Source organism: Cicer arietinum, chromosome 1 (assembly GCF_000331145.2).
Source record: "Cicer arietinum cultivar CDC Frontier isolate Library 1 chromosome 1, Cicar.CDCFrontier_v2.0, whole genome shotgun sequence".
NCBI lineage: Eukaryota > Viridiplantae > Streptophyta > Magnoliopsida > Fabales > Fabaceae > Cicer > Cicer arietinum.
The window spans coordinates 47,814,373-47,831,526 of record NC_021160.2 but is presented as its reverse complement, the minus strand read 5'-3'; the positions used below and the strand labels follow the sequence as shown (position 1 = coordinate 47,831,526).

Below are 17,154 nucleotides of genomic sequence, written 5' to 3'. Positions count from 1 at the left end.
GTTGAAATTTAAAAAGATGAGAGAGGAGGAGGTCTAATGTTTTTGTTTTTTTTCAAAGGAAGGGGATATATTTTAATATTATACAATTTTCAAGATATTATGTTTAAATTTTGTGGTCAAATAATATTTTTTATATTTGTATTTCATTTCATTGACAATAAAAAATTTGTCTATTTTGTAAAAAAAATAAAAATTTTATCTATAGATATTATTGGGTAAGAAACATGGGTATCACTCTTTTTCTATTGGATAAGATAAAATATTACATGCACCTTTGTAAATACAACTTGACTTTGAATTAGATAAAAATGTAGAGTGTACAACCAGTTGGGTAGAATTGGTTTGGGCCCAATTTGTGATTAAGTAGATCATATATAAAATGAGTGGTTTGATACTTATTTTCAGGGAGTTTTCTAGCATGCACTTGTACTTGTCAACTCCAATCTATATAAAAATTTAATTTAATTTTTTGAATTATAATATTTAGAAAAACACTCATTTTTTCACTTTCTTTTGAACATTTATAGAAATTACTGTAATTTTTAAATCTTTTCATATATTCGGAAACTGAAAAATAAGTTATATTTTTAAAATTTTGAAACTTTTAAAATAATTTTTTTTGAAACTTTTAAAAGTTACAAAGTTTGAAATATAAAATTTTCAGAATATTTAAAAGTTTCGAACATTTAAAATTTTTTGAAATGAATTTAAAACTTTCGAAACTTTTCAAATTTTTGAAATGTATTTTTATTTCAAAAATTTAAATTTTTAAAAAACTCAAGAGATAGTAACCATGTTAGTGTCCAAAATGATTAACATAAGCAAAATACAAAAACTCAAAGAGGCCGTAATCGCATAAGAGAACAGAGAATTAAATTTAGCAAATGAGAATTAATAAAATAATTGAAGAGTAAAAGAATGTATACACATAATACATATAATTGGGAATCATACTTCCTCATTTGGGGACACATCTTTGTTTCCCTTTCTTACTTGGGATATTGTGTTGCGATGCAATATAGAAGATATAGGTCTTGGAGCTCTTGTATTTATATCGATTGCCCTCACACAAATGAAACCTATCAATAAATGGAAATTACATGGTGTGATTTTACTATTATAAATAAGAATACATAATAAATAATCATGATATATTATTTTCTTACTTACCTTCCTGAAAGCATTTCTTGATTTTATTCACCGACAAACCTGCGTTGATATTTTTATTAAAAAAAGTTAAAATGTTCTCTATTCTCTTTCTTAAGAGTTAAAATATTTTATTAAAAAAAAAAACAGCAACATTAATGATTATAATAATAAAAAAAATACATGCATTGATATTTTTAAGGTTTTTTCACAAAAATAATAATAAATGGATGAATATAATAGTTTTATAAAATTACTAACATATGTCTTCTGAACACTTGAGTATTTGATTTATTTTTATTAATTATTACCGTAAATAATTGGTTTATAAAAATTTAAAAGTGATACAAATTGTAATAATTTGAAGGCAAAATTAGAATAAAACATTCAATATTACATTGAAAATAAAACATTTATCTTGAGAAATTTATAATTATTAAAACGACCTTTATTTTTTTGGCACAAGAGTAAAAAGTTAAAGGCGACACATAAATAATAATAATAATAATAATTTTTTTTTATTAATTTATTTAATATATGTATAAATAAAATTAAGCCGATTACTAGAAGAAAAAAGTAACTATAATAATAATAATAATAATAATAATAATAATAATAATAATAATAATAATAATAATAATAATAATAATAATAATAATAATAATAATAATAATAATAATAATAATAATAATAATAATAATAATAATAATAATAATAATATAAAAAAATCACGTTCTTTCACAAAAAATAAAGTAATATATCATGTTCACCTCTTGTTATTGCTGATGTTCCAGTACCAAAATATACTATCCGTTTCTCAAGATGCCACAACCAATTTCTAGGAACATTAATTGGTTGAATCATTGAGGTGTGGTCAGCAAAAACCTAGAAAAATACATAATTAAATAAATAAGATATTGGGGACATTGTGTACTTTATGAGACAAACATCAATAACTTTAATTATTTACCTCATTCACTTGAAAGTATGTTCCATTTAAGGGAAAATGTCCTCTCATTGCAGTTCGACATGGTATCTGTTTCATAAATTATCAAAGCTAACTCTTTTATTTATAAAAATATATATTGTGTTTAAAATTGAAATTATTTTCGTAGTTTAACTCACCAGTAGTGTTCCTGGAACTGTTTGACTATTGTCTTCCTCTTGTACACTGCTCTGATTTGATTCAGACGAGCTTTCTAATTCATCTTTTTTTTAAATATACAAAAAGGTAAGAATGTGTGTTGCTAAATACTTTGTTAAAAAAACAACTTTCTTTTAACAAATATATATATATATACCTGATAACCATGTAACCAAAAGATAAGGGGAAGGATCATCAGGTTCTCGTGGAGTGTGCTGTAAAAAATTAAAAGTCTAAATATATATAATATAACTTTCGTTTGTCTATAAAAGTTTGGGGTTATTTTGGTACCTACCTTGGCTAGGAGAGGATGATTATCTGTGAGGACATATCTGAAAAAACAAGAAGAAAAAAATAAGGAAAGAAACAAGACACATGAAGCTTGACTATTAAAGTAATAAATCTAAATAACTTTTTAAATATCTATATATTGTTTAAAAAAAATATTTTGCAATAAGTAAACCAAAACTATAATAATTGAAATATCAAGAAGTATTCTCTAGCAATCTAATATAAAGTTATATCAGTAAGTTTGTGGAGTTATTCTACACGCATGATAACTATTGACCATTACAATCCACCAAATTGAGCACACATATCAATAATATGATGTAATAATTAAATTAATAGAGATAATACAACTTCAAATAATCTAATGAGAAATTTAAATAAAAAGATAACATAGAAATATAGAGAAGTGTAAAACTTACACGAAACGCTCCGTTTTCAAGCGACTAACATTTTTCATTTTTGGTAAGGGAGTGTTTGCAGCATCAGGATGTAATACAACTAAAGCTGTTGATGTATTAATGTCAAGGTCAAACTCTTCATAAGAATTATCATGTATCTTTGGAGCACATGAAGATTCTTGATTACTAAGGTTGATTATTGGAATATCTTCAATGTCTTCATTATCTTCATCCTCGTTAGTATAACAATAGTAAATCTCTTCACCATGCTTTATTTCAAAATCAGCCAATTCTCCACTTTCAGGTTCGGGTGATGTAGGCATCTCAATTATAGGTTCACATCCTTTACTTTCTTTGGTAATAAATGTAGATTTAAAATCGTTTAATGAATCCAAGTATGGAAAAGAATAAGCATCAGTGTGATCCATTTGTGTCACTACAATCCCTTGATTTGTTGTTGGACCTGGTTCTGGTAAGGCAAGTTTTTTACTGCATATATATATATACATTATCACATTTTTATAATCCATAGTCTAATTATCAGGAGTTTAATGGACATACATCGACGATATAAATTTTTTTACACTATCAGTCAACACAAACAATTGATTATTTAACTATTTTATGATAATAATTATAATCGTGTGGTGAAATAACAAAATCGATCAATAGTTACAAAATTGATTTATATTAATCCACAACGCACTAAAAATTGAGTACTCAACGCATACCTTGCAAGTGAACTTGCATAATGTTTACAGTCATTCTTCATTGGACAAGCATTGCAATTTGGATTTTTCTTTGTGCAAAAAACCTGCAAAATATTTTATGTTTTCATCTTAATGAAAAAGGTAGAAGAAAGTAAGACTTTGATTAAGATTAAGATTAAAATGTACCTTTCCAAAGGTTATCAACTGATAATGTAATTCATACCTATACAAAGGAAGCGTATCATATGTGTAAGATATATTATTAATTTAATACACAATTCAAATGAATTGAAAAGATGTTTGATGATTACAATGTATCATGATCAAGAGTGCATAGTCTTGGCCAAAGAAATTGTTGAATTTTATTCGAATCTGGAAATCTGCATCAAAACCAAATAATGTAATTAACAATGAGTGCTACAATAGTGGGAAATTTTAAAAATATTGAGAGACTTACTCCTCTAGATTATGTATTTGAATTGATTCTGGTAATGGTTGCAAGGGAACCCATCCCAAACGTACAACAATTCTTCCAACATTTACATCCACCTTTCAAAATTGACAAATCTTTACAAGTCAAAAAACATATACTCCACCTTTCAAAAGTGACAAATAAGTCAAAAAAAAAACATATACTCTCTAACAAAAATAGTTTCATTCGTATAAACAAGAATTTTATCTTCTTATATACTTATTGGAAAAGCAACACACTTACTGGAAAAGCAACATGTCGAAGTGTTAAAAGTCTTATGCATTCCACACTTTTCAATCCCAAACCATGTATGCTCAAAAGATATTCCCTGTAATATTATGGATTTGTTTCATTCAAACAACTCATGTTGATGACTAATAATAAAGAAAAATTATACAAAAGTATATATTATAAAGAGACATGAATTTTAGACTTACTTTGCTTCCTTTGGTGGAATGTATCTTAGCCATTCTAAATCCATGCTTCCATTTGTTTCCAATAACTTGTTCAATACACGCTACAAAAAACATATAAAGTACTAATTACTATAATTCAATAATAACATGTCAAAAATTATTAACAAAAAACTAAATATTTGTGTACCTGAATTCTTGCAGTAATAATATTATGTTGGCCACGAATTTCAATAGCTTTGGCAACTTCACTAGCTACTGCAGTTCTTACTGTTTCCCAATCAACAGAATCCACATAATCACTGTGTCGATAATTTTTAGTGTGGATTTTTCTTAGTGTATCCCAATATTGACGTTTCTTTTCCAATAGCATCTCCTTTTCCTCCCGATTTTTCTTTCTTTTTGTATTAGGTGATTGTTTCTCACCAGAAATTGTGCTAGGTGAATCTAATTTTGTCTCCATGGGGCTAGAATTATTTTCAGCTTCATTGTTATCAATTTTGGAAGAGTCATTGCCTTTATGAGCTTCCATTTCTTCAATTTTTTTATCTTTCAATTCTTTATCAACCATGTTGCTTTCTTCACAAGTAACTGATTTGACAGGGAACTTTGCAGCAAGTGACATGAATGCAGAGCTATAGAAACAAGATGAGTATTAATATTCAATACAAAGAAAATTGAATAAATAAATTATCTATTTAACTTTACCTTGACAAAGAGTCAGACACATTTTGAGTTAAGAAAACTCCAACCACAGAATCCAAAACCGAACCTTTCCATGGTAAGAATCGTCTATCACCTATAACGTTTATCAATCAAAATATAATCAATTTTTTCAAAATCGACAAAGATTTTACCATTAGTGCATGCATTTGACAAATATAGATTTTGACAAAGAACAAAAGAACTTATTACTACAAATTTAAACTTACTAATATAGTCATCTTTAATCAAAGAAAAGTAAGGCTACCAACAAAGAAAAGTAATTTAAGATATTGATTGACGAATAACTTTCAAAACACTTTTAATTTTGCGAGTTTGAAATTCTTTGTACATTTTAAGTTGACTCATTTAAAACAAATAATGATAAAAAAAAAATAAAAAAAAAAACAAAATTAGAGCTCTTCAACTCAAAACCCAAATTCCCCATATAATTGGTAATGTCAACCAATTCAGTTCTCCCCAACAAATAAACAAATGCTTACAATTACAATTGCATCTTTTTCGTTACTACCCAAACCAACATAAATAATAATATACAGAAGTTAAAAAAAATGTAAAATTGAAATTTCAGCCTTTCACTAGAAACAGTAATCCTTGTTGCTCGTCGCGCAGCTCTGTTCTACACTCTCACATTTTATGATATTGTGTATCTAGACTTTGTTAGGCCTCAACCTGAGCTACGAAAAAATTTAAGGTATAAATCTGGTACGTGATCTGTCATAGATTTACTTTTTAAGTCAGACTTTTATAGAAGTCGGGTATAGTTTGTTAGTCTACTTAAAAACTTATTTCATTTTAATATTTTTAAATAAATAATCAAATATATATTTAAATAGATTAACGAGTTAATGTATTAATGAAATTAAGTTCTATTTTAATATTTAACATCACATTTTGAAGAATATGACTTTATATACATTATACTTAAATTATATTTTATAATAAGACATTTAAATATGTCAAAAATTAAATGAGGGTAATATGCGAAAATTAATAAAATTTGAATATATAACAAAAAGATCAAAATTTAATATAATATTTATAGTAGTAAAAAAATATTATTTATATTTATTTAACTAGGTTGACTTAATAGACCTAAAAGATTTGTTATGTGGCATATAGCATGATCTTTTTAATTAAATATATTTTTTTAGAAGTCTTGACTTTATATGTTTAAGAAAAAAATTTGGTCTAGTCTGGTGTGTCGTAGACCTCTATCAGTCAGTTTGACATATTTTCATGCCTTTGTGCCGACCTTCTCTTCTTACCCTTTTGATTTATTTGGTATGTGTCCTTCTCTTGTTACCCTTGGCGGCCTCTATTTCTGAGATTTTTAAGTTAGATATGAGTATTTGTTTGGTTTCTAGGTGAAAAGAGGAATATGATTTTAAACATGGGTCTTTATTTTATTAGATCAAATGAACAACGTTGAATTTTACATTAACTTTGTGTTTGCATCTTCTTAGATTTTATGAAAGTTGTAGATTATTTGCATTTTCTGACTTTTGAGTTGAAGTTGATGAACTTTATAGTGTGTTTAATTTTGTAATCATTGACGAAGAATTATTAATTGACATAAAATTTGTGATTAATTGTTTTGCAATTGTAAGGTCAAATTAAAAAAAAAAATACTTTTTATAAGAACCAAAATCCAAATAACCCTTATTTGCACGTATCTTTACATTTAAGTCTAAATTTTATCTTAGAAAACAAAATTTATGGAAACTAATGTCTCATATTCCTAAACACTAACAATGAAATATAAAATCTATTGTAAAGAAAACATACCTTGGATGTCACGCATTTCATCTAAGAATGATTTAATCACTTTATGATAGGTGTTTCTTATCTTCTCCCAATATGTTCGCTTTTGTTCATCATTCTCCTCATGTCCTCTTTCAGCAACGAGTAAATTCCATACTCTTAATGTCTCTTCATCAAGTATTACATCAACTCCAAACGACGGTCGTTTATAAAGAACTATTTCTCCTGATTTTTTGTGGACATCTAACTTTTTTTTCTTTTGATATACTCTTTTCTTTGTCTTTTGATGTATTTTTTTCTTCATAGAAATAATTTTCTTGATTAAAAATCTCATGTTTTTGCTATTTACATAACTCCCTTCAACATAGAAATTTGTCCAACATTTTTTCTTCCTAATAAAACTATTTGATCTTTTCGCCTTTGCAAAAGGGGTCAAAAGTTTTTGCAAATGTAGTCTGTGTCTGCTCATTCTTTTTTTCTTACACATATATGGAAAATTTCCTCCAGTTCTTCTGCTCTCAACTAGACACAAACCTAACAATGAATTTATCTTTTGGTAACTTTGCAACGAATTGTATTCAATTCCAAATTCATTTCTGATAGTTGAATTCTCAAATTCCACCTGCTCATTCTTTGAATCAATCAAAAATGGTAAAGAGACAGAATGTTCATCATCGACAAATAAAGGTCGCCGCGAACACTTAGGAGTCTTTTTCACATAACTTTTTCTTGGAGTTGATGGTTTTGGAGCTTTATCGCTTTCAGGATGAGATTTCTTTGTTCTCTTGAGCAATTGAGATACCACTTTAGGTCGATATATCTTCCTTTTAGTTGGTTTTTCTAAATCAATGTTAAAGTTGATCTTCCTTTTCTTTGAACACAATTCAATATCATCATCACCTATACAAATATAAAAGTTGCATTAAATTCAATATTTTAATTATAAGCTAACACATGCCTTGGCCTTCATGAGCCACTACTAATAATAAAAAAGAATATTTCTAACAAGTTTCTTAAGGACTCATGATAAGAATCACAAATAGAAATTTTGAGTTGAACAGAAACACAACTTTCAAAAGCATTTTGAATTTCCGATTTCAAAAGGCGTAGGAGTGGACATTGAGAGAAAATTTACGTTGAGGCAAATATATCTTAATATTATGGTAGGGGATAAGCCCCATCTAATATATTGAAAGACTTGTGTGTGTGCGTTTTTTATTTCAACTTATTGTTAAAATGCTTTTTGAACATTTTGAATCTTCTCTCATATAAACTTGCATTTAGAAAACAATTAAAAACAAACGCAAATTACTTGATTTTTTCAATATTATAATTATTTTATTTAGGATCTTTAAACAAATTAAATTTTTAAGACATTTGTTAGTAAGATCTATTTAATAATATTTACCTATAAAAAAAAGTCATATTAATAAGTGATTTAGGATACATAGTAAATAATCAAAAATAGAAGAAATTAAAATCAAATAAAAACTAAGAATTATACTCATTAATTTTTAAAACATTATAATTTGGTTTGACTTTTGATTATATAGATATGTTGGATTCAAAAGTCAAACCAAATTGTTGCACTTCACAATTAAACTCAAATATACATGAAATTCAAATTTAAGAATTATACTCATTAATTCTCTATGTTTTTTTTTATAAATACACAATTAAACTCAAACGGTAGTTATAGTTCAATATCAAATTCTAAATTTAATTATATAGATATGTTGAATTCATAAGGGAAACCAAACTCTTACGGTTTACAATTAAACTCAAATACACGAGATTCAAATTTAAGAATTGTACTCATTAATTGTCTATGTTTTTTATAAAATAATTATACACAATTAAACTCAAACGGTAGTTATAGTTCAAAAATAGATCCTAAATTTAATTATATAGATATGTTGAATTCAAAAATAAAATCAAATTGTTACAGTTTACAATTAAATTCAAATACATGAAATTTAAATTTAAGAATTATACTCATTAATTCTCTGTGTTTTTTATAAAATAATTCTACACAATTAAACTCAAACGAAAATTATAGTTCAAAAACAATTCAAAAATAGATCCTAAATTTAATTATATAGATATGTTGAATTCAAAAGTGAATCCAAATTATTACACTTCACAATTAAACGCAAATACATGAGATTCAAAGTTAAGAATTGTACTAATTAATTCTCTATATTTTTTATAAAATAATTCTATGCAATTAAACATAAACGCAGTTATAATTCAAAAACATATCCTAAATTTAATTATATAGATATGTTGAATTCAAAAGTAAAACCAAATTGTTAAGGTTTACAATTAAACTCAAATACATGAGATTCAAATTTACGAATTATACTCATTAATTCTCTATGTTTTTTATAAAATAATTCTACACAATTAAACTCAAACGGTAATTATAGTTCAAAATCATATCCTAAATTTAATTATATAGATATGTTAAATTCAAAAGTGAAACCAAATTGTTATCGAATATAATTAAACTCAAATATATGGAATTTAAATTTAAAAATTGTACTAATTAATTCTCTATGTTTTTTTTTATATAAAATAATCCTACACAATTAAACTCAAACGGTTGTTATAGTTGACATTTAAACTCAAATACATTATCATTAAAAAAGATTTTGCTCTTAACCTAACAAATGTAAATCAAATTTTTACACCTTTCTTTCATTAATTGGACTAGTTAGAATTCACCTAGTCAGCAAATAAATCATTTCTAAACCCTGATTTACTATGGTCTCATTCTCAATATATATATTTTTTTAAATATATCTATTAAATAAATAATAAATTTTTAAGATAATCCAATATATATATTAACTAAATAATAAATTTATAAACATAATGTTTTTTTTACAGATATGTACATGATAATATTATTAAGATGTAAATTTCTATTGGATTATATAAAATTAATCTCCTTACTATCTACCATTTTGTATTTGTTTTCTACTCAAAATGAAAATTTTGAAAATATTAAATATATGAAAGTTATTAAATATACTATAATAGTTGTTTTTTTACCAGCAAATGAATTAAATTGAGTAAAAGAGATATTCAAAACATACTACAATGAGAATAACATGTACTATGTAGTTCATGGCTAAATTGATCTTATGTAATTTTGTTAAGAACTGATTTGTCCCGCGTGTTTTTTTAGAGACTAAAATATCACTTACTCATATTGTTAATTATTTGGGTTATAATAATTTCATGTTTTTAAACAACTGCATTTATATTTCAATTAAATTGTAAATTATAATTAACTTTTTAATTTTGGTAATATGTTGAACGTAAGAATTACACAGGTAATGTATTGTTGTAGAGTTATTGAAAACTATTTGTTAATTTATAGAATTATCAATGTATTGTATAGATACAATACAAATTTAATTATGAATGGTGTTAATAAAATGTAGTAATCTTTTAAAAATAATTCACGATCATTATAAAATCAATAAAATTAAATATATTTTTAGCTTATGTTATAATAACTTATATCGTGGAATAGATGAGATATTAAGTTTTAAATTTTATTTTTTGACAAAAGATATTAAGTTTTAATTGATCATTGAGATTTTTAAATTAATGTGTATTTAACACCATGTTTGTTTTCATAGGCTTCCCTTGCTTAACTCGTTACCAAAAATGAAGGTGCAGGTAGATAGGCTCTTGGCCCAATTTTAAAATTTATTTATAGTTTTTTTTAAAATAAAACTATCTTTCTTTTTTAGTTATATTTTTTATTGACTTAATTATTAGATCTATTTTCTCTCTATAATCCAATAAACTTGATTTTATTGTTTATAATTATTGTTGGATTTTAAATTTTAGTTGACGGACCATCTCACCTAAAAAATGATATGTTTAAGATTTTTATTTGTTTTTTGTTGGTTTAAATTAAACAATTGAATCCAAAGATGCAATAAATCTTCTCATACACTCCGATTTTGCAAATTGCAAAAACTCACTACTAATCCTAATAGTTGATAGTTGCAAAAAATATTTAAACAGTATTTTCTGATAATGATAACTGAAAATATAAATAAGGTTGTTATATTTTGTGTGCGGAAAACACACTTCATACCTAAACCACCTCTCCTATTCATCCTCCTATTCCTCCTCCTCCAATATAACGTATAACATCTATAAATTTAATAAAAAACGACTATAACTAAATATAACCGAATAATAAGTATCAAAGCACATTCAGAAGAAAAAAAACTATTATTATAAATAAAAAAAACTATTAAAAAATATCAATTGTTTAATTTAACGGTAAAAAACAGTATATTTGATTCTATGAATTCAATCATCTTGAATGCTATTGGAGAGACTTTATTTTTTATTTGAATAATGACAGTGCCTTCAATGAGGATGACAACTAAATCCTACTTTTGAGTAACATCCTGTTACTAGTTTTATTAAAAAAAAAAACAAAATTAAACTATTAAAAAAAGTTAATTTTATTTTGAGATTCAATAGAATTATAAGTGTGTAATCCTCGTTTATCTCCCTCTCAATTTATCTCTCTCTCAATGTTTTGTTTTAAATAGAGTTGAATATCATTCATTTTCCACAATTAAATTCAAATAGTGTATCTAAATTCAAATTAGATGCACATAAATCTCCATCAAATTGTTTTTACCGTTTTTTATAGGAAGAACTAAATGTGAATCAAATTTTCATAAAGCAATTAAGGTCTAAGGCAAAAGAAAGATTGGATTCATTTACCTTGACTAACTTGACTAGGATGAATAGGTATATTATTGGCACCGTCTTCGATATGGATATCATTGGACGAGTTAAAATTCACACGTTCGACAAACGAACCATCTTTTAAACATTGATTTTTATAGTCCAATTCATTGGTGATCAAATTTACATTGGTGTGTTGTTGCGTTGGGAGAGGAACCTTTGAAGGAGTTTCCGGAAGCCACCAATTTTGTTGGTTAAACTCCATCGAATTCTTGTAGCTTCAATTCCTCATATTAATATGATAGACACATTTATATTGACATTAACCAAAACCTTTCAATCTTTCCTTAATAACTCAATGAACTAACTAAAACAAAATAAAAAAATGGCGACCACAAGCAGGTTAAGTTAAAAGAGGAAGTTTATCTTAAATATATTTTTATATTGGGCCTAACCCAATGGATGTATGTTACTGTTTATAGAATCTTATAATAAAGTTTTCATTTTTGGACGTAATAAAACTCTATTGTTTCACACTCTCTCACATAATTCACACTTATAAGAAAATAACGTCACTCTTTCAAAAATGTGATTTAAGCTTTTTTTTCAATAAATTTTATTCTTTAAAATAATATTTTGTTGTTTTAATTAAATTGCTTGTTAAGATTTCAAATTTTACTAATATATATTTCCTTTTTGGAAATTTTTTACCAAAATTTATTAACAAAAACTAGTGATAATTAATTATAAAAAATTGTTAATATTTGTGTTTCTTAACAAATAAATTCTTGAATATTTAATAAAAATAGTTCTTAAATGTGATATATATATATATATATATATATATATGGTTTTTTCTTTACTCAAACAAAACTATAATTTGATTTAGTGATAAAAAGGTACGAAGTAAATGTAATTTTTTTTTAAGTCTCCGTTGAATTTTAAGTGATACGTTGATTTTTGTATTCATATTTCATAATCACAATATTATTTCTTTGTTTTGTAAAAAAAAAAAATTAATTAATTCTTTATTTTAATATTCATTGTTTAATAATTTTTTGTTGTCAGTTAATGTATTGATGTTATTTTAATTAAAAATTATTTTTAAAGAGTTATAGTTTTGATAAATAAATATTCATTTAATGTATTGTTGTACTAATTCTTTTTTAGTGGACACAATTACTCTCGTCGATCTTAAATATAAATAATTATGAGTTAATAAAATTTGATATATTTAATTTGAATTTTAGTCTAAATATATTATTTTTTATTAATTCAAAATTGTTTATATTTAAAGCAGGAGAAAGTAGTATTCATCGAAAAATAATAATATAATAATAGTATAGCATAATAATTTTTGCACGGAACTTAAGAAATATGCTAATTAATACATATATTAACTAAATAATAAAATTGTAAAAACTTAATAAAATTTGATATATTTAATTAGAATTTTAGTCTAAATATATTATTTTTTATTAATTCAAAATTGTTTATATTTAAAGCAGGAGAAAGTAGTATTCATCGAAAAATAATAATATAATAATAGTATAGCATAATAATTTTTGCACGGAACTTAAGAAATATGCTAATTAATACATATATTAACTAAATAATAAAATTGTAAAAACTCATAAAATGAAAATACATGATAATATTATTAGGTTGTAAATTTTTAATTTACGATTTTTGAAAATGTTTTCTACTCAAAATGACAATTTTTAAAATATTATTAATTATATTAAATTAATGTACTATTATACATTTTTTTATAAGCAAATGAATTAATGTGAATACAAAGAGTACTCAAAATCTATTACAACGAGAATTGCATACACTTTGAAGACTTTGTTAGGTAACACTTTCATGACGTAATAATGGACTGTTACACCAATATGAAAATACAAAACTTTTTGTTGATTTTGAAATCATTCATTAAATGTACTTTTTTGAATTCATGATGAAGAATTCTATATATAAAATATTTTTATTTGGATTATTTCATGTTTTTAAACCACTGCATTTATGTTGTTCACCCGCCGCTCCAAAAACACTCCTCCACGTACAACTCAGCCAAACAACCCCTCCGATTCAGACTCCGACACCTTCTCCAACTATATAACATGACAAAATAATAGCTTACATCTTCTTGACCCATTTAATCCAACCTTAACCGCCATTTCCAACTCTTCACTTCAATTTTAAGGTTACTATTAGACACTAAACAAGCAAGGAATTGTGTCCATCAACAAAGACATAATTTCACATTGGGACAACTTGGATAGCAACTATAATCATTGCAGAAGGGGCAAATTAACCAGCATATTTTTCAACTTCATTATAAGCAAGGAGTATTCTCAGAGAATACATTTTTAACCAAAGCAAGGAGTATTGACATCTAATATATATTCCATATTTTGGATTAGTATCTCTCATTGATGTGGGAAGTTCTGGATGTAGCAATGTTTATAAGGATAGAAGCAATGCACTGATGTACTTCCCATGGTCACTACAAAGATGAGCATCAACCAAATGCACTGCCGTTAATTGCATTGAATGAACATATAGATTAGTTTTTAAAATAACACAAGTGAGACTTAAAGAACAGGACTATACATACCCTTAAGATTAATTTCTTTGTGAATTTCATGATGACATTTTTGGCATTTGAATGAAGAAAAAGAAGTTCCACTTGGCCAGGAAATCAGAGAGTAAATAATGATATGAAACATTAATAATATTGTCAGACCACAAGAGTACACTATCTGAATAAAAATTACTGTAGTTTTTAAATAGTTATCTGAAATGTTAATATTAGGTGATAGGTGGTTGTTCATTCACCCTCCAATGTTTTATGGGAAATTCCCAAAATAAAGTATAATAATGCAGTAACCTTTCAGAAGAGGTTCCAATTTTGCTTGCAACCAGTAAATATTTTCTCTAGATAATCCATACAGTATATAAGACCTGCTTGTACAACACAAGTGAAACTTCACGATATGCATTTAGTAAGACACAAATACCTACTAAAAGGTAGTGTTGTCTCTCTGAGGAAACATAATGAGTAACTTGTAAAAATTTCTCATAGACTCTCTCAATAGCAAAACTTATACAACACAAACTATGAAGCACCAACACAGAAACCAGACACGGCAATAGCACTGACACGTAGACAATGTCACAAGCGCAATAATATAAGAAAATGACAGTGATTGAATGTCACTACATATACCAGTGTTGCGTCAGGACAGTCTTTTAATCTGAAGTGTCGATGCTTCATAATCCATCAGCCATGCCTACACTTTAAATTGGCCGTCATTCGGTACTACTATTGGTGTGACATTAAAACAAGCAGAAATTTTACAATGAATAAATACTTCAAACAACAAAAAAGAAGCAATCGATTTACCACCATTAGGACCAAGAGAATGTTCTACCATGACATCACTAAGTTTCACAAGATCCTCAATGTTCACAGCACATTCATAACTAAATTTAATACTAAGGTAAACCATATCAATTAATTTAACTACACAACTAAAAAACAGGCCTTTAATTAAGAATAACAGCAATGTTTGAAAAAGGTAAACATAAAGGATATGGTAATGAATCATAAGCTGGATCCAAATTGATAACAGCAACCTTCCTACATTTGAAAAGTAAATAAAAGTAGTGAGGTAAATGGAATAAATTCCCAAATTAGTAGAAATTAGAAAACCCTACAATTAAGTAATAATATGATAACATGTTCTAAAGAGTTAAATTTACCTTCCAAATAGATTAAGGAACTGAGACATGCCATTGTAGTAAGTTGTTTTTCCAGAACCAGGAGGACCAATTATTACTTGACCAAACATTTGTGCTAATAATAATAATAAGTAAAAACTAAACTTTACTTTATGTTGATTAATGAGAATATATTAAATAACTATTGAAAACACTTTTATTGTATATATGTTGATTAATGAGATTACATAGTGACTTTATATTAGAGCTGTCAAAACAGGTTACCCAACCCATTTATGACAGGTCATAACAGGTTGCACGCTTTTTTAGGTCGGGCCAGAAATCCAGTTTAAATACGGGCTGAAAAAATACTACCGAAGCCCGACCCTAAACGGCGGTGGACTTGGCGGGTAGCCCACATTTTGTATAGTATTATTTTATTTTAATTTTGAAAATTTCTTTCCTGCCCATCTTTTAATTTTTATGGTATACTATAAATATATTAATCACAACAACAAAGTAACACACAAACTAAGTTAAAAATTTCCAACTAACACATTATATATATATATATATCAAAATAATCACCTAAACAACATTCCACTTTTTGATTAGTGTCATCAATAGCAATTACATTAGTTAGATTTGAGCTGAGAGCTACTTACTATTTTACTATTTTTCATATTGCAAGTAGACACAAACTGTAATCCCTACAAAAGTACAAATCATAATCTCAAATCAGAACAAGCATGAAAACCCCAAATCAAAATAAACAAACAGCATGAACCATGAATTAAAGAATGTAAACAGCATGAAAATTAAATCATCAACACAAGTAACTTCAAAGATGCACAGTAACAGATTAAAAAAGAAAAACAAATAAACATTAAAAAAGAAAAGTAAAAATCTGCCATAAATTGAGCAACAACACAAAAAGGACACAATTTAACATTAAATCTGCCATAGCAATAATACAATCGCAGGGAGCAAGTTGAAACAGAGTAAAACAAAAAGAACAAATTAAAAAAGAGAAAGTTGAAGTTAGGAAGAAATGATAAGGGAAATGAAAGAGAAGAAGGAACCTCAACAGCAGTAACGAAAGAGAAGAGAAGAATGACGACGGACGACGGCGCCGAGCTGAGACGTGAAGGTGAAACTGTGAAAGTTAATTCTTTTATGAATGAAAGTGAATTTTGGAACTAGGAACTAAGAGTAGTGAACTTGATGCATTTTTAAACTTTTGAATGTATTGAAATTTTTCATTAAAATTTATTTTTAAAGAATTATAGTTTTTATGAATAAATAAATAAATAGTCGTGTATCATATGCATTTTTGTTCCTTGTATTTTTATTAAATTCTTAATTATGATAATCTATTTTTTTTGGTATAATTTTTATCATTCATTTCCAAAATTATTGACATTTTAATCTTCTTCTTAATTTGAATTCCAATTTAGTAATAAGATAATTATTTTAGTGATATATTTACGATGGAAAGTCAATCTGAAGTTTATATTTTAGTGATTACATTAAATTTTGGTTCTCAAAATTTGATTTTTCATTTTTTGTTTTGATGGACCAATCATCTAAAAAAATATCACATCTATAAGTTTAACTGAAGTTGTCAAAACAGAAA

The 17,154-nt window shown here is 25.9% G+C and overlaps 1 protein-coding gene and 1 long non-coding RNA gene across 5 annotated transcripts; both read right to left on the bottom strand.

Moving 5' to 3' along the window:
* Positions 1 to 885: 885 nt before the first annotated feature.
* LOC101497456 (DNA glycosylase/AP lyase ROS1-like) lies at positions 886 to 12,057 on the bottom strand. The gene is made up of 18 exons (XM_004487675.3): positions 11,829 to 12,057; positions 7,086 to 7,961; positions 5,283 to 5,373; positions 4,765 to 5,209; positions 4,599 to 4,678; positions 4,405 to 4,489; positions 4,147 to 4,238; positions 4,001 to 4,069; positions 3,876 to 3,912; positions 3,711 to 3,793; positions 3,001 to 3,468; positions 2,586 to 2,622; positions 2,448 to 2,505; positions 2,272 to 2,354; positions 2,117 to 2,182; positions 1,917 to 2,031; positions 1,171 to 1,209; positions 886 to 1,079 (listed from the first exon to the last, which is right to left on the bottom strand). The coding sequence occupies exons 1-18, from the start codon at positions 12,055 to 12,057 to the stop codon at positions 949 to 951; spliced, it is 3,084 nt and encodes a 1,027-aa protein (XP_004487732.1). The 3' UTR covers positions 886 to 948.
* Positions 12,058 to 13,631: 1,574 nt separating this feature from the next.
* On the bottom strand, positions 13,632 to 16,763 carry LOC101497787 (uncharacterized). 4 transcript variants are annotated; one of them, XR_001144140.3, is made up of 4 exons: positions 16,601 to 16,763; positions 15,561 to 16,228; positions 14,413 to 15,438; positions 13,633 to 14,301 (listed from the first exon to the last, which is right to left on the bottom strand). It is a non-coding gene; the product is annotated as an uncharacterized lncRNA (long non-coding RNA). The 4 variants fall into 4 exon arrangements; XR_001144141.3 differs by having other exon boundaries at positions 13,635 to 14,301; positions 16,184 to 16,228; XR_003472723.2 differs by having other exon boundaries at positions 13,632 to 14,329; positions 14,413 to 16,228.
* Positions 16,764 to 17,154: the final 391 nt, after the last annotated feature.

Excerpts from the sequence above, each read along its gene's own strand:
- LOC101497456 (XM_004487675.3), bottom strand. The coding sequence starts at position 12,057 with ATGGAGTTTAACCAACAAAATTGGTGGCTTCCGGAAACTCCTTCAAAG. Across the intron at positions 3,913-4,000 it reads ACTCTTGATCATGATACATT|GTATGAATTACATTATCAGT; the intron begins GTAATCATCAAA and ends TCCTTTGTATAG. Across the intron at positions 3,469-3,710 it reads TATGCAAGTTCACTTGCAAG|TAAAAAACTTGCCTTACCAG; the intron begins GTATGCGTTGAG and ends ATATATATGCAG.